Source organism: Acinonyx jubatus, chromosome A1, assembly GCF_027475565.1.
Source record: "Acinonyx jubatus isolate Ajub_Pintada_27869175 chromosome A1, VMU_Ajub_asm_v1.0, whole genome shotgun sequence".
NCBI classification, from domain to species: Eukaryota; Metazoa; Chordata; class Mammalia; order Carnivora; family Felidae; genus Acinonyx; species Acinonyx jubatus.
Genome location: NC_069380.1, coordinates 19988422 through 20012585, shown reverse-complemented (window position 1 = coordinate 20012585; position 24164 = coordinate 19988422). Strand labels below are relative to the sequence as shown.

General features: G+C 46.6%; 1 protein-coding gene across 2 annotated transcripts in view; it reads left to right on the top strand.

Annotated features, from left to right (window-relative positions):
* Positions 1–24164, top strand: part of FAM124A (family with sequence similarity 124 member A) — a 97059-nt gene that overhangs the window by 11497 nt on the left and 61398 nt on the right. For both annotated transcript variants that reach the window (XM_027064774.2, XM_027064775.2), the window contains one exon: positions 17046–17779. In XM_027064774.2, the coding sequence (XP_026920575.2) occupies positions 17046–17779 (734 nt within the window). The remainder of the gene's footprint in view (positions 1–17045; positions 17780–24164) is intronic.

The following is a 24164-nucleotide window of genomic DNA, read 5'->3' as shown; positions in this document are numbered from 1 at the left end:
CTGCCTCTACCACAAGCATCACATCCTTGTTCTGGGCAGGAAGAAGGGGTGAGTGGATACTGCTGGGTCCCTGGCTGTCTTTGCCTAGTGTTTGCCTGGCCTGTCTTTCCTCCCAGCCAGGAGCACAAATCCTGGCCACACCCAGATGTAGGAGAAGGCCCCTTTAGCAGTCAGTGAAAGGTAACAGAGTGGGCCCTTTCTGAAAAGAAAAAAAAATTAAGTCTGAAGCCTTAAATCTGTCCTCTAAAAACATAAGTTTGACAGTGCTCTAATCATAAAAAGTATTTTCCAGGTAGATGTTAAAAACCTCATTTCCCCAAGAACGAGATAATCACATTCAGAGGACTGAGTAGAGAGATGTTTACTGTCCATCCTGAAGGATTCAGTTCCAGGGTCGCTCCTTGTCACAGCCCCACCTGTGCCAACACCCTCTATGTGACTGGCAGGACCCACAGGGCTGACTGGTCCCAGTTCCCACTTGTCGTCCTGACCCTGCATCTCATCGTCATTCCCCTGCCCTTGGGCAGTCTCTCTGAATGACTCAGTTCTGATTTCTGGTTGGGATCTGAGCCTCGGTTCTAACCATTCACTGTTAGGAAATGGATTTTTCTGTCTTCTAGTGGTTCCCGTTCAACATTCACGCGATGCTCTTTTACCCATTCATTCCTGAGTTCACAGGGACATAAGAACTTGCGTGGGTTGAGCTAGGGTTAGAGTCCGTTTGTCCACGGTCGGGTTTCATCATTGCTAGAATTGGCAGGAAAGCTTCCTCCGAGGGCACTGGTTGCTATTTAGGTGTCCTCTTTTCCCTCAGAATGCAGGGGCTGTTTCCTCATGCTGCCTGCCCCTGATGGCAGAAGAAGAAAGGTCATCACCAAGAGAAAGTAGTCAAGCAGTGGTATGGGACTTAGGTCTCCTAGATCCTACTTCCGGAATGGAGTCAGGGAGGGCATGTGGCTCAGTGGGCATTCTGTTTTCCCTTGACCTCAAGGATCACAGAATCACATTTCCATTGAATGTGTTTGGTGTCACTTTCAGTTCTCGGGGAAGTGGCTGAGGAGGCTTCTTTAATGGATAGTTTTGTAAATGGGGTAAATGTCAGTTTGGGTAAGTTTTTTTTCTACTTGCAATGGGTCCCTTTGCCTTTTTTAGATTGACAGAGCTGACAAGCTTTTCCTTCGTGCTTTCTACAAAGCGAAATACACTGTTAACACTCAGATCTCAATAAATCACAATACTTCCTAGGAAAGATGAATTTGATTTATACTCCCAGAATTTTAGGTGGTTTCTCCTGAAACCTGGTTAGAAGATCATCAAGCCAGTATGTACAATTTGCATTCTTAAGTGATTTAAATAAAAAAAATTTATAAACAGGATAAAATAAAAACAATAATTATGCTGGGAGAAGAAAATCAACTGTGCCAGGTAATGCTAATGAAATTCCCATCATGTATGATTGAATATTTTCATTCAAATAAAGATTATAATCATACTTGGAGAATTATTCTTAGAATACGTTGGGAGCTTAAAAATGGTATCTTTAGGACAATGTGACATTTCTTGAGGATCTCTAGCCCCAGGATAATGCCAGGAGAAGGGGGTCAAAGAATTAACTAGTTCTCTTTATTGGAGACTGTTCTCCAACAGCCTCCTCTGTTTGCCCTCCCAATCTGTGCCTTAAAACTGCTCCTTCTCACAATTCAGGTATAGTCATTAACTCTTTACCGTATAAACTGCCAGTGGCAGCAGAAATGCCTCACAATTTTGTGCCACTTCATACCTTTCAAAATGCAAATGGTAGATGATCCTTTGAAGTGATACCGAGGCCCTTGGCAATGCCCTGAGGAATTCCCCATATCTGAAATTATGGAGAAAGGGTCATGAACAGCGTGTTCTGCTGATTTGAGCCCAGGACCGCATACCAAGGTATGCAGAGAAGGGACACATCATGGGGTGGGCAGGAGTCGCGGAATCTGTTCTTCAACCCACCCAGGCCTCAGATTCCTGCTCTCCTGTTGTTTCCCCAGCTTTCTTTTCCTAGCTCCCTGCTCTGTCCTTCCAGTGACTCATGCAGCTTCCCGGTTTCCTGCCTGCATTCTCCCTGCTGGTCCACAGCTACCACAGGCTGTAAGTCCGGTGGAGTTCTGTCCTCTTAGCTTTCCTGGGTCCGCCATATCTGTGACCTGATGCCGCGGGCCTCTGGACACAATCTCTTCTTGAGGAAAAAGGGTCAAGTGATCCCAGGCATTTTTCGAATAGGAAAGTCAGGCGTCTTCAGTTCATCACAAGGCCTTGTGGCTGGTTTAGAGCTTCTACAGGGGCTTGTGGTCCTGCCTTCCTGCTGTCTGCGAGGACATCTTATCCCTTCCCAAGGCTGCCTCGTCTCACAGGCACATCTTTCCACATAAATACCATCTTCTTCCTTTCATGTCTTCATAGTCTCATCATTTCCTTGAAGTTTTAAGGTATTAAAATACCCCACGTTTTAATTTTGTCTTTGGCCACATCTGTGCCTCCCCTCAGCACAGAGGGAAAGGTCAGCCTCATTGCGATTTAATCAGTAAAAGTAAGGAGCCTTGAAGGCAATACACTGAAAGGATATGGGGTGCTCTGTGGAACTTGTTGCCGGTGGGGAAGGTTGAAATAAAAATGATCTGTGTCTCTGTATCCAAGAGCTAACTTCAGACTTGGGATAATGAAATATTCATTGTTTTCTTTCTGGGTTTGTTAGACAAGTTATTGACAGATGGATGTTTTAAAGAAGCCAGTTGTGCAAATAAGGACGGTCAGTATCTTAGAAAAGGTGATGGTAGCCAATTTAACTTTGATCCATGGGTACATTTCATAGTTTTCATTTTTTTCTTCTGTGTACAATACTTTCTCCATTATGATTTTCAGAATAAATGTTTGCTCCTGTAGGCTCTTATTTCCTAAGATCCAGGAAAAACCCAGATCTATTCATTAATCCTTATGAAGAACAATTTTAGCCATTGCATGTGCATAATTTTGTGGCCAGCATGAAGTTGGCAATGTACACAGTTTTGCAAAGAGACTAAAACATCCACCTGTCCATCCCCAGCTAAACACTCCTATTGCAGTGAAACCATCAGAAGAAAAGGCACGAATTTTCTCTAGATCAGAATGTGGCCTTGTAGGCAAAGTTGGTTATGGATGGTAATATGGTCTGTGGGGCTAATCTGACAAGTGTCTTAAGTAGCTTCATTCAAGACTATTACGACTGTCATCCTTTTCCCACATCTTCAGTGTCCTCGGGGCTCATTAGTGATACTAATGATGTTTGATACACTGTCATAAAGCCAACAGGTGACATAAAACAAAGCATGGGAGAAACACTATACTTATTTCCAAGTAGAGGAAAGTCAGGGTTTTGAACTCCTACTTGGTCATTCCATTGAGCCGGGAGCTCTTAATTTTGCAGCATCCAGAAATGAACCCTAAATAAGAGCGATTTCCATCTTCAGTGTGCATTAAAAGCATGCTTGCGTCCAGAACTGCTCTCGAAGGAGATTCCGGGTGACCTGCCACATAGCTGGAATGAATCTGCAACCCTAGGCAGGGTCTCTGTGAGCGGCCGTGTGTTGGACGCTGGTGGCCCTGATAACACAGCCCTCCTAGACATGTGGCCATGGCTGCAGAGACCAATCGGAAATCATGAAGATGTTTTGCATGTGGACAGATAGTCTGCTTGCTTTGTCCATTCTGTCCTCCTCTGTGGCTCTGCCTTCCATGGTGACTGTAGGATTAAAGCTTGGACTCAGAAGTCTCTATTGTATCCCCTGGCAGCGGGCACCTGGTACACTTACAGCCATTGCTCCTGTCACTACGTGAGAAAGAGCCCTTAAGGCTTCTTCCCTCCTCCTGGGAATGCTCTGGCCTCCCTCCAGACTGCCCTGACTTTTAGAGATAGGGCCCTGCTGTTGGTGGCTCTTCTCATGCTTCCAAGCGTCGAGGCTTCCTGTGACAAGCATGGCTCCTGGTTTGAGACGCTCATTATGTTCCTGGACCTTCCTCTTAGATCTGGAGCCACTTAGCATGTAGCTTGCAGGAAGCTCTAATGAAAAGGCCACTTGCGTCATTTTTGGCAAGTCTGGGTCTCGAAGCCACTCAGGTGGAGGCTTAGCCGCAGCCTGAGAGCCACAGAATGCCAGCTGGTGCAGGTTGGGGTCCACTCACTCAGCATTTTGTCAGCTGCCCAGAGAAGGTATTCTTGGTCTGGCAGAGCACATAAATCTCCAAACTGGAAAACTTGCTACTCAGAGTATGGTCCACAGACCACTGCTTCAACATTGCCCCGGAGACTATTAGAAATGCAGAATTCCAGGCCCCGCTCCAGACCCCCTGAGCCATGTGAGTTGTTTGTACTGAAGCTTTAAGGGGCACTAATCTAGCTCATCTCCCCAGTGAGCAAGGTAGGTATGGTCCATCCAGATTTCTTTTAGATTCTGATTTTTAATGGCATAATCTGTATACTCTAGGACTTGTATAATATCTACATGAGAAAAAAATTCACTTGACAAATATTTAAATTATAGATTATTGATAATTTAAAAGAAGAAAACTGCGTTCCTCTCCTGAGTAGTTCATTTTAAAACATAGAATTTTGTCCTTATCTCCTGAGTAGTTTGTTTTACAACATCGAGTTTGTCCTTATCAAGCAAGCTAGAGGTGTGTGTTTGGGGTTTTTTGGTTTGTTTTGTTTGTTCGTTTTTGAGAAGCAGGCGCCAGCCTTATCTGTAAGATCACAGACTAGCGAATGAAGCCTGAGATGAACGAGGGTACTGGAACTGAAAAACAGTGCACTTAGACGTTGTTGGACAGTGTGGGTTCTGTATGGCCAAAGTCCTCTGCATGGGAATCCGGAAGGCTGTGAAACACTGGTATTTGGCAGTTGGTAAGAAAAAAGCAACAAACAAAGGTACACATTAGGAAATCAAGCGGTGAAGACCATCTACCACCTAAACAACTCCTTTGATGCTCTGTTACGCTGGCATCCGCTTCCCCCCAAATAGGGTGCAGTCCTATGGGTCCAAAGATAAGTTTTAATTGTGTGACTTCAGCTCCTAGAGGTGGTGTCAGTTTCTGTCCAGGATAGGAAGGAAAAATGGGGGCCGACTTCTCACAACCACATTCTCCTTTAGAAGCTGAAGTAACCCTTCAGGGACAGCTGGTCTACCGGGGTCGTCCAGACTACCCACCCCAGAGAGGGAGGGAACACAGTCTGCAGTGAGTAGTTTCCATCCCACCTTCCGGACATGCTTGGCGCTTTTCTCAATTTTAAGTAATTATCATTACTCAAATAATACATAGTCATTGTAGACAATTCAGAAAATACATATTAGCAAAAAGAAGAAAACTCAGATTGCTACCATCTAGAAATAACCAACAGCCGTAATTTGCCTTTATAGATTTTTTTCTGATCATCTATATTGCTAGAGTTATATATTATTAGCAAAAATAGTATAGTTTTATAGTCTAATTTTCTCAATAAGTATATGTGAACTTCTTTGTTGTCAGTAAACTTCTACAATAGTTTGTGCAGTATTCCATTATATTTCTATACATTCACCAGTGCCCAGTTGTTGGCACCATAGGTTATATTCACTTTTTTATTATTATAAACAGCATTGCCAGGAGTATTTTTATACTAAATCCTTGTGTGTATCCTTCATTATTTCCTTAGGAGAAATTCCTACAAGTGAAATTGCTATAAACATGTAAAGCTTTTGATGCTTACTGTCAGCTCATTCTCCAGGGGTACCATTTCACTCGCCCCCCCCCTGGCATGGATGAGGGTGCTAGGGCCTCATAAAAACTGTGATTTTTGTGAATGAAAAACAATATTGACGGATACACACACAATAACAATGGTCAAAAGTGCTCTGAAGAGTTGGTGATAAATGGGGAGACTCTCGGGTTTTGGAGACCTGCAACCTGAAGTCTTTTCTGTGTTTCTCCTGAAAAGTACAGTATTGATTACACTCCCACTGTGACATTAGCAGCAGGAACAGCCAGCAAATCCATCAGTACTCTGCACAGACATTATGACAAGTTGGAAGTGTTTGGGGACTGTTGTGCAAAAAGCCAGGTCGTACCCACTAAAGCTTATGATATTCAGAATTGATTAGGAAGGAAAAGAGGATCCTGCCCATCTTCCTTCGTTTCTTCTTTGTAAACTTTCTCTCCTTCCTCCACGTCGATCAAACGTCTATTTTGTACGACCCGCTGGTTACGGGAGGGAAGGAATATTCCATCTGCTCTCCCTCCCCCTTTTGTTTTTATCTCACCTGGCATCTCCTGCCACTATTGTTAGCACAGAAAGGCAGTGCAGCCTGTGACTGGAAGGCTTCTCTGTCCTTTGTAACAAGAGCAGTTGTGAGAAGTCCTTCATTTGTCTGTTGCAGAGAGAGCTGGGCTTCCTCTGTGATTCATCTTTATTTCACAGCCTCAGGCTTGAGCACAGCGAGGCTAAAATGTGTGTAGGTCACGGATAACCTGGACTCAAGCTTGGACACATCTTTCTATGAGATGGCATGCTTCAGGAGTCACATTCTAGCATTTTCTACTCTCTGTTGAGAACTCTATTTGAACCTCCTGTTATAGTGACTATGAATTTTTATAGTCACATGCTCAGGCGTAAGACTAGAACCACTGCACTTACACTGAAGCTGAACTTCACTCTGAGCTGCCCTCACGCCTAACAGCTGAAGGCACGGTGCTCTCTGCTGTGGGACCTCCACCCCTGCAGGCCTCGGCCCAGAAGTTTCGGTACATGATCCTTTCTCGGAAACCCTCTGCCATCCAGACGTCGGTCAGGTCCCTTCCAGTCTTCTTCCTTCCACCGGAAGCCCAAACCTGACAATCTCTGAGCTGAAAAGGCCACTCTGGCAACATGGCACGGGTGATGCAGGGGGAAAACCCTCTCTGCTCTAGGTTTTTAGCTTTTCTTAGCTCAGAAAGCCTCTTCTGTCTCCAGAGCCCCAGCCCTTGCAATAGAGAGCCTTTGCCCTTCAAGACTGTTTTCTCTGCTGTGATCTGGAAACTATATATGAGTTCAGGAACTTGACTCATGGGCCTATCTGCCCCCACCCTCCTGGAAGCCATGAACAGCCCCGAATGTGCAGGTGGAGGGCCACAAGGCAAGAAGAAAATTGTGGTAAATGGGAACTTTGGTTATTCTCTCTAAAATTCATCTGCTGTGTTGTTTAGAACACATCTCCCACTTTGTTTTCCTTCTCTTTGTCATGTGTGAATACCTTGCTTCCTCAGTTAGGTTGTGAGCTCCAGAAGGGACATGCATGTGTCCTCCTGCCGTGCAGTCGTTGGGGCTATTTACAGGAGAGCTGAAGCAGAGCCCCGAACTGGGAGTCTGGGAGATGTCTGCTCCTTTCTAGACCTGCCATTAAGTGGCCGGTCAACTTGGGCAAGTCGCTGGACCTCGTCTATGACATGAGGAGGCTAGACTAAATGCCTCCTCCATCTTTAATTTTCTAGTCATGTCCAGTAGGCTTGTTCTTCAGGGGGTTGGAAGGTACATATTTTCTAAGGAAATGGAAACAAGGACCAGGAACGTGTCAGTATCATGTTGAGATTGGTCAAGCAGTGGAACATTTGATCGAATTTTAAACCAGAAAAAAAAAAAAAAAGTCCGCAGCCTCCCTTCCCTGCATTGCTAGTTTGATCATGAGCAAAGCCAGCACCAGATCTCATCACTGGTCTTCCTCCTGTGGCGGTCAGGATATATTTTATGAGCACCTATGTAGTGCTTTTTCCTAAAACAGTTGTAATAGCTAAACGTTTGATTTTTCAACATCCTGCCAGAATAAATCCCTTTGTAAAATAAGTCTTAATTACTGTAATTGTGAGGACTTCTCCCACCAGCTCCAGTTATTAGAGGTCTGGGGTTGGTTGATGAACAAATCATTGGGGTAGGTTTTGGTCACCGTCCTCCTCTTTTGTCTGTTCCGTTGTGATAGATGTAACTTACCTCTCAAAACACAATGAATATCCTAACCCCGTTGTTTGCGAGCCCTGCTGCCTCATCTCCCAGTCTGTAGAATTTTCTTGAGGTCCTGGCTCTCAGGATGACTTTGCTACTGCTGAAAATGACAAGGTATATATGAAGCGGTTGAAAACGAGTGCACATTCCTGAGTAGAAGAAAGGATTCTGTGTAAAATACTAGCATCGCTTCTGTCATGTCGAGCCCTTTACCTTTGATGCTCCGAGGGTCTTTGTCCAGTATTAAGCATCAGACTTCGGTGGGCAACAGACCTGTGTTACCTTCTCATAAACTTTCAAAATCACTACAGTCGTAAGGACTTAGATAACAACTCTGCCATCAAGAGATGGCCCTCGTTCCTACCGCTTGTATACCTTCTCACACTAATGACCTAGCAACCTCCTAGTCCCCTTTCAGAATTTATGCCAGGCTGTGTTGGAATTTAAAGGGTCTTTGTCGTTGCTCTCTGGTGAGTGGCTGGCCTTTGCTTCCCCCTCTTCTTCCTATCTGGAGGTTTATTTCAGAATGAAACTTAGAAGTACGTACAAAATAAAATGCGTATTTCATTTTCAAGGGGAAAAAATATGCAGGGTGTCTAAAGACCCTGTCTTACTTTCTCTATTATTTCGTCCTTAACAGTGTCCTTAATAGGGTCTCAATAGTGTAGCAGGACACTGGCACGCGAGTGCCACACTTCCAGATCCCTGACGTCGTTCCTGCAGCAGATGGTGAGAATAGAGAAGGCAGGCAGCTATCGTTACAGCTGGAAAAGGCCTAAGGATCAGAAAGATTCCACATTGTTTTCCTCTGCCAAGTGAAAATATAGGTTTCGGCTTAACCACCTCAGCCTATATTCCATTTTTCAATTACAAGAAAGTACTGTGAACTCAGGCTGAGAGAGGAGAACTTTTTTTTTTTTAATCTTTCTTTATTTTTGAGAGAGAGAGAGCACAAGCAGGGGAGGAAGAGAGAGAAAGGGAGACCCAGAATCTGAAGCAGGCTCCAGGCTCTGAGCTGTCAGCACAGAACCCCATGCGGGACTTGAACTCACGAACCGTGATATCATGACCTGAGCCAAAGTTGGAGGCTCAACCGACTGAGCCATCCAGGTGCCCCAAGGAGAACTTTTTTTTTTTTAATGTTTGTTTATCTTTGAGCCAGCGAGCGAGAAAATGTGGGCAAGGGGCAGAGAGAGGGAGAGACAGAGGACCCCAAGTGGTTTCTGCGCTGACCACAGAAAGCTTGACGTGGGGTTTGAACTCATGAACCGTGGGATCATGACCTGAGCCAAAGTCAGACGCTCAACCGACCGAGCCACCCAGGTGCCCCGAGAGGAGCACAATTTTATCTGCATTATTCGGATCCCCAATGTTAAAAAACCTTGCGTGTCACGTTGTTGCCACCAGATTCTCGCTATTCCCACCCTGCCTCTAATTTTGGCTTCGGCCGGGGCTGGCACTGGGGTCAGCCTTGCCACTTTCACAGCCCAGCATTGGAGGTCAACCAAAAGCCTTGTCAAAATCCTAAAACTACTAAGGATTGAGAAAGCCTGAGATTTTATCTTAGCTATTGGCAGGGGCAAAGGGAATTGCTTCAGTTTGTTCATTAGTTCAGAGGTCTGAGGAACTAGCTTTAAAGGAAAACTGTTAAGAAAGAAAGAAAAAAAAACGATGAAGGCAGGTTATTCATTACATTCGGGATGAATAGACTCTCTGGAGAAGGAATTTGGAAGCCCCTTTCTGAGAGCCTTCACTTCAGGCAGGCATTCCCGGGAAGACCGGGCAGCTTAGTGGGGGGAGGCTGGCTCTTTTGTGGCACTTGACAATGGAGTCGGTTTTGTGTTCGTCACCCTGGAGCCTCTTTTCCTCCCGCTTCCTGACCTAATTTTTCTTCCCAGCGTCCGCCTGCGCCCGGCCTGCCTTTGTTGCACACCCGATCCGCCGTCTCACCTGGGTTTTCTGCCACTCAGTCATGAGGGTCTGGTTGACCAGACCAAGGATCCAAGTCCCTGAACGGCTCAGTGCCACAGAGAGGGGCTTTAGAAATGCAAATAAGGAGTTTATTCAGCCTCCTGCATATGCAGTTCGAGAAATGTCCAGGCAAGCTCCAGGGCCAAATTCCCTAAACCGGCAGCAGCTGGAGGTGCCCTTGGTCTGATTCTTTTAGCCTCTTGTGACACTAGAATGGCACATGGCAGTTTATTCAGGTGATGCTAACTGGTTATGGCTGTTGCCTTGGAAACCTGTTAGGGTACCACATTCAGGATAGGTTGCTCAGTGAAGTGTCTGTCCCTTGCACTTAGCTGCCTGACTTCATCTTCTATATTTCCTTGCTCTGACTCCCCCACTAGATTATAAGTTCCAGGAAGGCAGAAAGTCTTTCGTTCCCCACTGTATCCTGCGGTGCCCAGCACAGAGTAGGTGTTCAACCAGCATTGCCTGGTTCGGTAAATGATTTGTATTGTAAGTCATCAGCGATAAATGGTGGATAAAATGGCAGAGACGTCAGCCATCGTCCAAAACTTCTAGAAGGAGGCATCTGAACTTGTATCCTGAGAGTTGGCTGGGCCTTGCCTTTGAAATGAGAGATCTGGACTTTGAACTAGACATACCTGCTGCTGGGAAGGAAATACTTTGGGGACACACAGTAGTTTGCCAGTTCTGGGAGGAGGGCCAGCCTGGCAGGCCCCAGGCAGTGGGAGACAGCACAAGCAAGAATGGGGTGAAGCCCCCCGGGTACGAAGGATGGCAGGAGTCCCAGTGCAGGCAGCACTGAGACAGCTGAGTGGGAGGTCCAGCATCAGGCAGGCCCGGGATTGCCAGAAACTGCCCAGGCATAATGGGCCTCCTCCATTCACGGCAGAATCTCCTGCCGCATTGCCTGAAGGAGCTGAGCCACACTTTCAGGGCCCAGCCAAGCAAAGCAAGGACGGTGAGCTAGAGAGCGAGAAAGCACACAGGTGCAGAGCACGGAGACCCTGTTCTGGGTGGGCCCTTGTCAGATCCATGAATATTTCACCTGCGGCGTGGGGAGAATACACCTTTATCATGGTATTGTTTTAAACTAAGTGAGATAATATATGTAAAGCTTTTAGGACAGTGTCTGGCAAATAAGAGCTTCATATATGGTTATTACTGTCTAAATTGTTATCTTTTGAACTTCAGAGACCCGGGGCACCTGGGCGGCTCAATCGGTTAAGCGTCTGACTCGGTATCGGCTCAAGTCGTGATCTCACGGTTCATGAGTTAGAGCCTGGCATCAGGCTCTGTGCTGACAGCACGGAGCCTGCTCTGAATTCTCTCTCCCTCTCTCTGCCCCTACCCTAGTCATGCTTGCTTGCGCGCTCTCTCTCTCTCTCTCAAGAGAAATTTCTATTTAAAAAAAACATTTTTTCTTAATACCTAAATAAGAGACAAGGGATATACAAGAGAGGTGAAATATTGGGGGAAATGTAACAAATACACAGAGTCATAGTACACCTTCTGCCTCATAGAAGGCCTGACTCTGACAGTGCTTTACTTAGAGCTGCTTTTTGTTTTACATTATCAAAAAAAAAAAAAAAAAACCTAACTGTGTATGATCACACGGGAAGGAATCTGACAGCTTTGGTAATACCTGTAAATTTATGAACAGCTCCCATCCTCTAACCGGCCCTGGGGAAGTCTGTCTGTTGCCCAGTTCATGTCTGGTCTGTGTCTCACCCTAAGTGAACAGGTGCGGTCTGAGGCCCTCCGAGAAGACGTGTAATAGATACGATAAAGGCAGAGCATCTCCCACAGTCGCAACATCCCTGCTTCTCCAGGGAGGCAGAGAGGCTTTCCATGACAATTAATTATTCACATTTCCTCTCCTTCCCCTCAAATACTTGGTTTCCTATCCAGCTCCAGGAGGCATGTTTTCTTTGGGGTGTGGATACCCCTAGCACCCAGTGACGGTTTGGAGCTGCACACTGTGGCTCCTGGGGCCCGTTTATTTTAAGGCCTCGTGCAGTGGGCACGTGCTGGTGATGGCTGGAGCCTATTAATGCCACCGCTCACTCTCATTCTTCTCAGGGTAGGATTTTATCGACTTACATCGCCCTGATGCACGCAGTGCAAAGGGAGCTCGGGGGTCGGGTCTCCATCTTCCTTCCCTGCTTGCTCTTGGCTGCATCCCAGGCTGCCCAGGCGAACCGGTGCTCGGTCAGATGCCTCTCGCCGTGCCCCCACCCTGCTCGAAGGCTGGGCATCTTGCCTTTCCGCAAAGCTGTCAACATGCACTCATCCGCGGGGGCTTCAGCATGGCCTTTGTTACTGCTCTCTCTGGGAAACCTTTGTGTGGCGGATGGAGGTGTCCTGACGCCAGGCGCCCTGACAACTCTGTCTCAGGGACTCAGAAGCCACCTTCCCCGCGACCTCTCCACACCCAGGCCTCATGCTCGCCTGCAAGCATGAGAGGGCAGCACTCAGATGTAAAGACCTGGGTGTGTGCCATCGGGGAGGTGGTTTCTGGATCCTTCTTCTTCACACACCCAGGGCCAGAAGAAAGAGATGTAAATGAGTGACCAGGACATGGAGCTGGTGGCCGGTGGCTGAGAAGCCAGCTGGCCAGAAGGAGGCAGGAAAGCAGTGGAGAGTGGTGACTAGTAGTGTGACCAGAAATGATGGGGCGGGGCCGCTCTCCTCCTGCTATGAAACAAATACAGCGCTGGAGGGTAAGCACACTTCCCTGCAGAACCGTCGGTGACTGTGCAGACGCGCCTCGGATGCTGTGCAACCTTGGCAGATTACTTCACCTCTCTGTGCCTCGATTTTCTGCTCTCTAAAATGGAGACAATGATAGTCCCCCCCCCCCCCCCGGGTTGTTTAAAGGATTAAATGAGTTTATATACATAGAACACTGAGAAAGTGCTGGCCCACAGAGAACATCATATGTGTCTTAGCTAACGTCTCTCCACATACGTGGCTAGGCACACACCCTGAGAGTGGGCTCAGTATCTCAGCGGGACTGCCTCACTGTTCTGACAGCTCCTTTTCTCAAATATTTTTTTCTACTCCATATGTCCTTTTCTCCTCTCACAGAAATCATCTGTAGTTTTCTCAAGTACATTTCTTCATCCCTAAATCTTTCCAAGCCTTTCTACCTCTTTCTGTTCATACTGAACATTCATAAATGTTCAGCAAAGTCGCGTGTCCCCACTGTTGGGAGATCAAGTGACCGCGGAAAAGTGAAATACGCCTTTTACTTGGCTGTGGTACCTTCTCCTACCTTTGCTGGAGTTGCTGACCAGTGGGAAATTTCATTGGTTTGCCTTGTGCTGCACTTCTGCTGATAGTGGTTGTTCAGCGAAACAGAAAGTAGCCAGGTGAGCAGAAGAGCAAACAAAGAGAAAAACCACAAGAGCCCATGAATTCTGATTTGTTTCTTAAGCCACCATGATGATTTCCCCTGATTCAGATCTATATGGGGGCACACATGTATCAGATAACTGCATGAAAGCAAGAATACAGTCGAAAGGTAACTTGATCCATCCTTCAGTTCAGCCCATGACCTCAACAGCGCATAGGTCCCATTGCTAGCAGGACATCCCTCCTGACAGTCGTTCCAGCTGTCCGTCTCACCAACATGGCCAAAGTGGAACTCCTTATCTTTACCCACAAATCTGCCCTTCTTCCTCTTATGTGTGTCTTAGTTAAGCATCGATAACTGACCAGTTACTCAAGCCAGAAACATCATGGTACACTCCTCTCCTGCTTTCCCTGCCTCCCATCCCAGGCCTGTGGGCTCTGAAGCTAGTCCCCTGTGCCTCCTCAAGAGCCTGTGAATCTGTGCCTTTTCTGTATATCCACTGAACCTGGAAATATTGCTGTGTAACAACCACCCCCCCCAAACACTGGCTTGAAACAACAGTCAATTCTTATTTCTCACATGTCTTAGGTGCTCCAGACCAGGCCCAGCTAGGTGGCTCTTCCCATGTTTCTTCTGTGGGTGTATGAGATTGGCTGATACAGGCCGGACTCAGCTAGGGCTGCTGTGATCCATGTGTCTCCTATCCTGCTTTCTGGCACTAATGTGCTAGCCTGAGCACATTCTTCTCAGGGAAATGTCAGAAGCACAAGAAGGCGGGCCCCAACACGCGTCACCATTGTGTCTTTCTGTTGAGCAGAGTTAGACATATGGTCGAACCCGAAGTCAAAGGGAAGGGAAAGCACTTCACCCATTAGTGGGAGGGACTATAAAGTCCCATGGCAGAGAGCAAGGATACAAGGCAGGAAAAGAACGAGGACCAGTAACACCATCTCCTCCAAGGCCAAGTCTTGTTATCTGTTGTCTAGGCTGTTTACTCATTTTATGACTTCTCACTTGGCTTCCCCCTGACTGGATTCCAGCATCCCTTTATTAAAACTTTCCACTGCCCCTTATCACTACCAAATTGAGCTGAAGCCCTGTACAACTTGGCTCCAGTCCACTTTTCCCCGCTGCGTCTGTTACCACGTTTCAGAATTACTCACCACCCCCTTCCAAATGTGCTTGTTTTTTTGCACCATTCTGTGCCTTCATAAACAGTCTTCCCTCTTCCCGCAGTGATCTCCCCCACATTGGAGGCTATTATGAGTGAGATGTTGTTTACCCTTCAAGGCCCAGTTCAGAAAACTCCAGAAAACCTTCCCAGAAGCAGTCTGGAAGAAAAGTTGCTCCGTCCTTTGTCACACAGTAGTAAATTGGAAGGATATCACGCTCATATTTAACTGGTACAAGTTCAAGAATACATGCTCAGCCGTAAGGGGCTGGAGTTATATAATTTCACCCACCATTCTAGTCCATGATCATGGAAGTGCTGAGACTTGACTTTGCTGTTACCTTGGCCATCCTTATGTTCCAGAAGCCTCTCGCAGGGGGAAAGGCAGAGCCTGCTGAGTAGGGATCTGGTGCTTACTGACACAAGACTATTCTTTTATAACATAAGCCGTGCAGCAAGCCTGTTATTTCATCTGGGGTTCAGCCAGAGGAACACCTGTCTGACTATGCTGTCTTGTTACAAGCAGGACCTTCAGTGCCATATTGGAAATTTAAGGGACTTTTCAATAGTAATATTGTCTATAGGTAATTTTTAGCTCAGGGTAACCTTAGACTCTAACCCCTGCCTAAAATGCTACTCTGTTGTGTTTCCTATAGGCATATATCAGATTGAATTTTAATTTTTTATGACTGTATTTACGACGTTCTCATTTGTGACTTAATGGTTCTTTAGAGGGCTGCTGTTGTGGTTGTCTGGGTTATATCCTGCACAATTCTAGGGGAGCAGCAGTATTCACACCGGGGTCTACGTCGACAGACTCCCAGAGTACTCGATGACACCAGCTTCCTCGTCTCTCAAGGGTCTGCTACATACTGATTGCCCGACAACTGCGTAAATAAATGAGTAAATAAGAAAGGCCACAACAGACTGAATTAACTGTTCCCAAGTGAAATAATCTAACAACCGGAGTTGGGATGGAAATTCAGACAGGTTTTGATCCAACAGAGTTAAAACCATGTTATTACAGGTGAATATAATGAAATATACCTGCAAGCCCATTTGGCATGTCTTGTGAACCTAGAAAAAAAAAACTGACTTTTCATCCTGTGAATTGATCGAGTTTATTGTTCCTAAAAGCACAAAAGCACATCACGCTTCTCAAACGTTATTGACTGCATGATTGACTTCGGTCTAATACCCTAGTGGACATTGTGAGGCATGTGTGTGATGACAGATCTACATTCTAGATGAATCTAGCCGCTCCCCCCAAGTCGCAGTGGACTTAAAGATTTCTTGATTTCCCTTGGATGAGTCATAAAGCCTGTAAAAATGCAAATAGAGTTACCTTTTAAAAGAACAAGTCTCTTTTTTTAAATTTTTTTAATGTTTATTTATAAGAGAAAGAGATAGAGTGTGAGCAGGGAGGGGCAGAGAGAGAGAGGGCAACCCAGAATCCGAAGCAGGCTCCAGGCTCTCAGCTGTCAGCACAGAGCCCAACACGGGGCTCACAAACCGTAAGATCACGACCTGAGCCAAAGTCAGACGCCCAACCAACTGAGCCACCCAGGCGCCCCAAGAACAAGTCTTATATCAGGCTGAGAAAATGTGCTCAATATTTCCGAATTAGAAATACACCAGTGTGGCCAGCAAACTTTTCACCCTGTGGGGTAGCATTGCCAAGTTAAATGGCCAACCTCACACTTGAATTCAATGCTCTCAGATGTTCTTTCTGCCAGAGACATCGGGAAGGTACACAACCCGTTGAGGATGTGTGGGCCCCTGAGTGGACGTTGCCGAAGGAGAAGCCCATAAGATAGCATTAAGCAGGCAGCAATGGCCCCATCACGCGCCCCCCCCCCCATCCCTAACGACAGCCCCAGTAAGCAGCCTCAGCAAGAACACTGTGAGAACACTGTGCTCCCCGTGCACAGTCCCCTCCCCAACCCCCATGGTTGCTCCAGCAGCAAGGTGGTCACGACCAGGCCACCCCACCTGATCAGCCTACTCAAAGGACACAGCAAGCCTCCCCTGCCAGGGCTTTATCTGTCAGAGTACCTGGCTCAGCACCTAGCAGGAAGTGTAAAGAAAGGATTCCATAAATGTTTGTTAAATGAGTGAACAACATAAACCAGCAAAACAAGCCAATCAGAGGAGTGCAGTGTTACAGGGACCTTTCGTGGGGCGAGGCCCTGCAGCTCCTTCGGGAAATACTAAATGGCCTACGTGCACTTAATGTGGCCGCGTCTCTTCTAATGGGCGTGCTGTCCCTTCCACATCCGTGGAGATTGGACTTTCTGCCGCCTAATACAAAGTAACACTGGACCTGATGAAGTCCGGCACCGGGGACCTACTAGCACCGGCCGGCGTGGGAACTTCCCAGCAGTAGTCAGGTCTCTGCTTCTCGGCTTCGAACGATCACGGAGCTGGCGCAGTGACGATTTAGCCTCTCCTCCCGTGAAAGCCTTGCATGTCTTCATGGGACGCCTTTAATGACACGGCCTTTTCGTTTCTCTCTCTGCGCCCCCCAGGTGAGCTCTCCGTGGAGGAGGCGCAGGACCCTTTCCTGGTTAGCATCCACATAATCGCAGACCCAGGGGAATCCCAGCCCCTGCAGGAGGCCATCGACAAGGTCTTGGCCTGGATCCACCCGGACCTGCAGCTCTTCCGGGTCTCGGAGAGGCGGGCGCCCCGGCGGCGGAGGAAGCCGCCGAAGGTGGCGCAGCCGGCGCTGGCCGTGGTGCTGTTCCTTCAGGAGGAGTACGGCGAGGAGCCCATCCTGCAGCTGCACCGCACGCTGCAGCGGCCGCCCTGGCGCCACCACCACACAGAGCGCGTGCCGCGCAGGCTCCTGCCCTACCTGCCCTGCAGCCAGGACTTCTTCACGCTGGCCCCCGGGACGCCGCTGTGGGCCATCCGGCCCGTGCACTATGGCAAGGAAATCGTGCGCTTCACCATCTACTGTCGCCACGACAACTACGCCGACATCCTCAAGTTCTACGAGCTGATCCTCCGGCGCAGCCCCAGCCAGAAGAAGACGGACTTCTGCATCTTCCCCATTTTCTCCAATCTGGATGTGGACATCCAGTTCTCCCTGAAGAGACTGCCCTGTGACCAGACCCCCGTCCCCACCGACTCCTCGGTGCTGGAGTTCCGGGTCAAGGACATCGGCGAGCTCGTGCCTCTCTTGCCCAACCCCTGCAGCCCCATCAGTGAGGGGCGCTGGCAGACGGAGGACCTCGACGGGAACAAGATCCTCCTGCAGGTACCTGGGGCGGAGGGGTGTGTGTGGGGGGGGGGGGGGTCTCTGTCTGTGTCTACCTCCCTGTCTGTTTGGGGGAACAGAGAAACCAGGGGGTTGGCTCTGCCAGAAACTCTGGTTAGTACCTGGTAAAGAGCAATGAGTTAAGAAACAAAAAGGAGGGATCAGTGGCCCCCTGTCTGGCTCTTAGACGAAATCGAGGCGTCCATACTGTGCCGGAACACAAGAGGAGGCATCAAGGGCTCTTTGCATGGGTTGTTTTCACTTCACCGCCTTGGCTCTGTGCCTCGGCAAGCAACTTCCAGGTCCTCTGCGCCCCTCTTCGCCCACTGTTTGAGCATCCGCTAAATGCCAGTGACTCCTGGGGATTTCAGATGAGCTTATATCCCAGGGACCTTGCTTGTTATGGAAGGTTCCTGAATCTACTCCCTCACACTTAGGGAGTTTTTACCAGTGCATTCTTCCCTTCCACAAAGGACTTCCAGGAAAACCCAGCTCTTTGAAAATTGTAAACTATATTGACATTCCGTAGAGAGGATGTGCTTGTTTTCTTCTTCCCTTTAGTGCCTCCCCACCTTCCATCCCTTCTACCACTAGGCAGTAAGTAGGTTGTTAGAATCCAGTGATCGCTTGAAAAATTACTTTCTCATAAATACTGTAAGGAGTAAGTGATGCCTTTGGAGTTTTTGGTTTCATTAAGTCTGGGAGGAGGTGAGTGAATTCATTTTAAGGAAATGGATGCAGTAGAAAGTCCCGTTCTGTGGTTAATCCTTCACTCAATTGCTGGATCCCTTTCTCCTCCCATCCTTCCAGTGGCTGTCTGACACCCTTTCAGGATCATTAATCATACTCTAGAATTCAAAATTCAGCAAGTAAATTTAAGAATGTCCTGCACTTGGCCCTACCTGATAAGTGCTTTCCAAACCCAGGCTTTCTGGAATTAACATGTAAATCAGTTCCAAGCACATAGGACTTTGTTTCTCTCTCTTTTTTTAATTTTTATTTATTTTTGAGAGAGAGAGAGAGCGAGCGAGCACGTGCACGAGTGGGGGAGGGGCAGAGACAGAGGGAGACACAGAATGGGAAGCAGGCTCCAGGCCCTGAACTGTCAGCAGAGCCGGATGCAGGGTTCCAACTCCAACTGTGAGATCATGACCTGAGCCTAAGTTGGACACTTAACTGACTGAGCCACCCAGGTGCCCCAGGACTTTGTTTTTCTGAAAAACCCCTGGCCTGGGCATCTCAGTTTTCACATTTGACTACCTAGAAGGAGAAAGTTGATAGCAAATTAGGGGCCATTATCTTGAAATCACCTCCTGAAGATGCTGATTGTAGTTACTCCAATCACAGGTACAGTTTCATAGTTGTTCTTGATTTTGACATTAAGCATCAGAACTGTAATCCACACATCCTAAAATGAAGTGAGAATTTGGCACATGTCAGATAGCTGGTTAAAACTTTAGGCGGGCCACACTGCTCAAGTCAGAAAGATCACCTTGAGATATTTACTGTTTATGGGACACAGATACTTTTCAGTTTTTTCTTTGAACTATACAGATAAGAAACTAAATAATATTGCTTTATTATTCAGTGAACTGAATGCTAGCTAGCATTTGCTCCATTGTCTGTTTTGAAATGTGAGAAAAAACTTGTGTTTGAAGATTGCTGATGCTTGTATGCAAAATATAATGCAGTTGAATAAGTAAAAGTAAATGGAAGAGTTTTGTTTATGCTGAAAGGCCAAAATGAATATGATTGTTTTGAAGGGACTTCTTCCTTTTTTGCAGTAATTAGAATACTTTTTCTCTTGATGCCTATAATAACGGAAGTGAAAGAACAAAGTATAAAAACTTGGCCTGGACTGTGCTCAGAGGAACCATTGAAAGAATATTTCAAAGATTCACACATTTAAATGCTTATAAAATCTGTACAGGTGTAGGCTTTTGAAGTTAGAGCATCAAAGTGTGAAAAAGGTAAGAAAAAAGATTTGTATCTTGGGTCTCAGGAATGCAGGCCTTTGTTCCATATAGTAATATGTCGAGGAGGCAAATTCTGTCCATTTCTGTGGACAGAAATGACTAATATTCGCCCCCCATAATTCTTGATTATGGCCATTTGTACAGGTTACTGTGACAGAATCAGTGCAGAAAGCAACCTTCTGCTCTAGCATGAAATATGCACCCGCCCATCTCTTTAAGTTACTTTTAAAATAAAAATTTATGTGTCAGTCTTTAGCAACATTAAGATAGTTAAGTCATGGAGAGAGGGACCTGCCTGGAAGGGTACCTTTTAGCCACATCATCCTTAGCAGTGTATGTCTCCCAAGTTATATTTTCAATTATAATTTCTAATATAAATGCTTTTGTTCAGTTGGGTGGAGTTACCGTACACTGAAGCAAATCTTGGGTAGTTTTTAGTTGCTTTCTTAAAATACAGATTGCATTTTATTTCCTCATCCTGCCCTATTAACATTCCGTATTCCAGAGAACTCTTCCTTTGATTTAATTCCCCTGGAAGAGACGGAAGGTTTTTTCTGGGAGTTACCCAGCCTTTTATAAGAATTTGGAAATGTTTTGGTTTTTATTTGTTTTTTAATTAAGTAGGCGCCACGCCCAACATGGGGCTTGAACTCATGACCCTGATACCAAGAGCCACCTTCTCTACCCACAGAGTCAGCCAGGCACTCCTGGAAATGTTTTTTACTAAAATACGATAAGATGGAAAGAAAGACCTCCTCCTCCTGAAACTCCTCTCTCCTTTCTTGGCACTGCTTGATTCGGCGGGGGAAGGCAGGGAAGAGGAGGGTGGGGAGTTGCTAGCACAAGTTGCCCGAGATCCCTCTGGAAAATGCATCCTAGAAATTTCCATTCGTGCTCAGTGACACTAAACTGCAGTTTTCTGGAGTCACGATTCGAGTTGTCTGAATCTTTCCGCATCCCCTAGAGCTAAACTAACATTGTATGTTGGACACAGCAGGTTCTCTTTATAGGTTTCCCTTTACTTTTTATTGAAGAATAAATGATACAGTAAAAGTGCATATATCCTAAGTGCACAGCTCAGTGAGTTTTCACGAATTGAACATTTGTGTAAGCAGCATCCAGATGAAGAAACGGTAGAGAAGGCTTCTTCCCCACTCCTGCAATGCCCTTCCCGCAAACGAACATATTAATTACTCCGTTTTGCAGCAAGTGGGGAAGAAGTATCTAGTCCAAGAAATTGGGAATGTGGGTATGTTATCTTTTTTTTTTTGTACTTATAAGAAGATCTCAAATTTTAAAAAGATTTAAGGTAGCTGACAATGATATATACCACACAAGAAGATTATTATAAATAATTAGACAGCAAAGGGATTTGAAGTAGATAGAATATATTGCTAGGAAAATCACATAAGCCAAAGGTGATATCAGGATGCATGCATTTCCCATATAGTATCTAGAGCTAATTGGTAGCCACTAGCCACATGTGGCCATTTAAATTTAAAATCAGAATTAATTAAAATGCAAACTCCAATTTCTCAATCTCAACACACTTCAAGGACTCGGTAACCACACGTGGCTAGTGGCTACACTATTGACTAGCACAGATACATAAAACTGCCATCATCACAGAAAGTTCTGTTGGACAGCATCCTTCCAGAAGTAGTCCTCATATTTGATTTAGAGTTCTCTAGCAGCAGAAACACAGGGGACACTCATCAGTGACAGGATTTAGAGTCCGTGGGGAAAAATAAGCCATGCCTAAGATGTGCAGGTTTGCCTCGTTCTGAGTCGTGGGAGCAGTGCCACCCACACCTTCTCATGTCCACGGTAGGATCAACAGCCCGCCCTCACCTGTACCCCTAGAATAACTGCACCGAGGCCTTACAGACCTCTTTCTTATACGGTGTCCTCAGAGTGGGCCAGGGTACCTTGCCAAGCATAGTGTGGAAAAGCCACCACACAGAGGGTGGGCAAAACAAGGCAGTCTCTGCCAGCAGCTCCTGGGCACTTGGCTTAATCCTAAAAGGAGGGATACATCTTCAAGCAGTCTCCTCAAGTTTGTTTCTCCAAGGCCTGAATGGAGGGCCACCTGCCTCCTTTGGAGGCCCTGCCATGGGCAGGGCCAGAGCTGTCCTTAAGGAATGATCTGGGATGCACCCAAACTCACACGCAAAGCACAGTTGAGGGCGCAAGGCTCGGTTCCTCAAGAGCAAGTGACTGCAGCTTCAGGCTGGGGAATGTTGACAGCATCTTCAAAGAAGCAAGGTAATTGAACAATGCTGTCGAAGGCTTTGGGAGTCTTATTCCATAGGGGATGGTCACCAGCTGTTCTTTGTGTCTGCAAAAGGCAAAAGAGGAAATCTGTTTGAACAAAATGGGTCAGGTAAGATTTGAAGGGCAAGAAATCAGGAGCACCCGGGTGGCTCGGTCGGTTGGGCGTCCACCTCTTGATTTCGGCTCAGGTCAGGATCTCATGGTTTCTGAGTTCGAGCCCCACATCAAGCGCCGTGCCGACAGTGTGGAGCCTGCTTGGGATTCTCTCTCCCTCTCTTTCTGCCCCTTCTCTGCTCATGAGTGCGCACGCTCTCTTTCTCTCAAAAGAAAATAAACTTTTAAAAATGGGCAAGAAATCAGACACATAATTGTTGAGATGCCAGGCTCAACCTCTGAGACTCTCTTCACTGGAGAGCTTTTAAGGCCTCATCCGTGCCAGCTACTTTACTTGTCTTCTTACATAGTGAGGGGATTGAGTGGTCCACCAGTCTCGGGACACGGGGGACACCGGTGCTGTGAGGTCATGGGGACAGAGGCTGATGAGGATGCATTTGAGGGACTGAGGGGGCTCCAGAGACTTCTTAAAAGTGCTGAATTGTGGTAAAAGACAGATAACAATAAAATTTACCATCCTAAACATTTTTTCTGTCTTTATTTTTTAAATTTATTTTGAGAGAGAGAGGAAAATTGGGGGAGGGGCAGAGAGAGAGAGAGGGAGAGTGAATCCCAAGCAGGCTCCACACTGTCGGCACGGAGCCCAGTGCAGGGCTCGAACTCTCAGACTGTGAGGTCGTGAACCTGAGCCAAAGTTGGAGGCTTAACCAACTGAGCCACCCAGGCGCCCCCATCCTCACCATTTTTAAATGTGTGGTTCAGTAGTGTGAAGTTCATCCACGTCGTGCCCACACCACCACCATGCATCTCTAGGTCAGTCTTCATCTTGCAAAACTGAAACTTTACCCATCACACAACAACCCCCGTGCCGCCTCCCCCAGCCCCCGGCAACCACCACTCTACTTTCTGTCCCCGTGAATTCGGCTACTTTAAGGACCTCACATAAGGGGAATCATACAGTATTTGCCTTTCCATGACCGGCTTGTTTCACTCAGCATAACGTCCTCAAGGGTCATCCACGTGGTAGCACATGTCAGGATTTCTTCCTTTTCTAAGTCTGACCGATATTCCCTCGTGAACATGCCGCCTTTTTGTTTATCCACTCATCTGATGGGTACTGGGGTCGCTTCCACCTTTGGGCTTTTGCGAATGATGCTGCTGTGAACGTGAGTGTACAAATATCTGTTTGAGTTCCTACTTCTGCTTCTTCCAGGCATATACCCAGAAGTGCAGTTGCTGGATCGTATGGTAATTTGTGTTCATTTTTTTATAGGGAAGAACCACCATACTGTTTTCTGTAGCAACTGTACTATTTTCTATTTCCACCAACAATGCACAGGGTAAGACTTATTTTTTGCCAAAGAAGAGAAAGCCTTGCTCTTTGTTTGTGAGGCCACAGCATGTCATTTTCAGCTCTAGGAGGTTGGAAAGAATAGAGCAAACATTGAGGTGAGACTTGTCTTATTATGATGCGCCCCATGTACTCTAGAACTAGACTCTACAGCAGAAATTCTTGACTTGCCATCCTTGGACCCCACACACAGGTTGTATGTATGTGTTTATGTGCATCATTGGAAAAGGTGCATCAGATCTGTCTCTTTCAAGATTAAGACTCTGCAGAGGCATCTCATGGCCCTTGCAGGCCCTTTCCAGACCTTCACCAAGGCCTAAGGCTTTACATCAGCTGGTCACTACCTACCTCTCCAGCTTTATCTCCCACTTCTCTCTCCTCTTGCTCCCTCACGCCTTCCATATTGGCCTGCTTTCTGTTCCTCCGATGTGGCAAGCTCACTCCTGCCTCAGGGCCTTTGCACCCAGTGTTCTCTCCACCTGGAATCATCTCCTCCAAGATCTTCTCATCATTTGGGTTTCAGAGATGCCTTCCCGGCTGCCTCACTTAAAGTACCTCTGTTTGCCTGACCCCAGCACTATTACATTATCTTTTTTTTTTCACATACTTACTACCATCTAAAATTATTTTGTATATTTGTTTACCTCTATATTATCTATCTCTATTACTA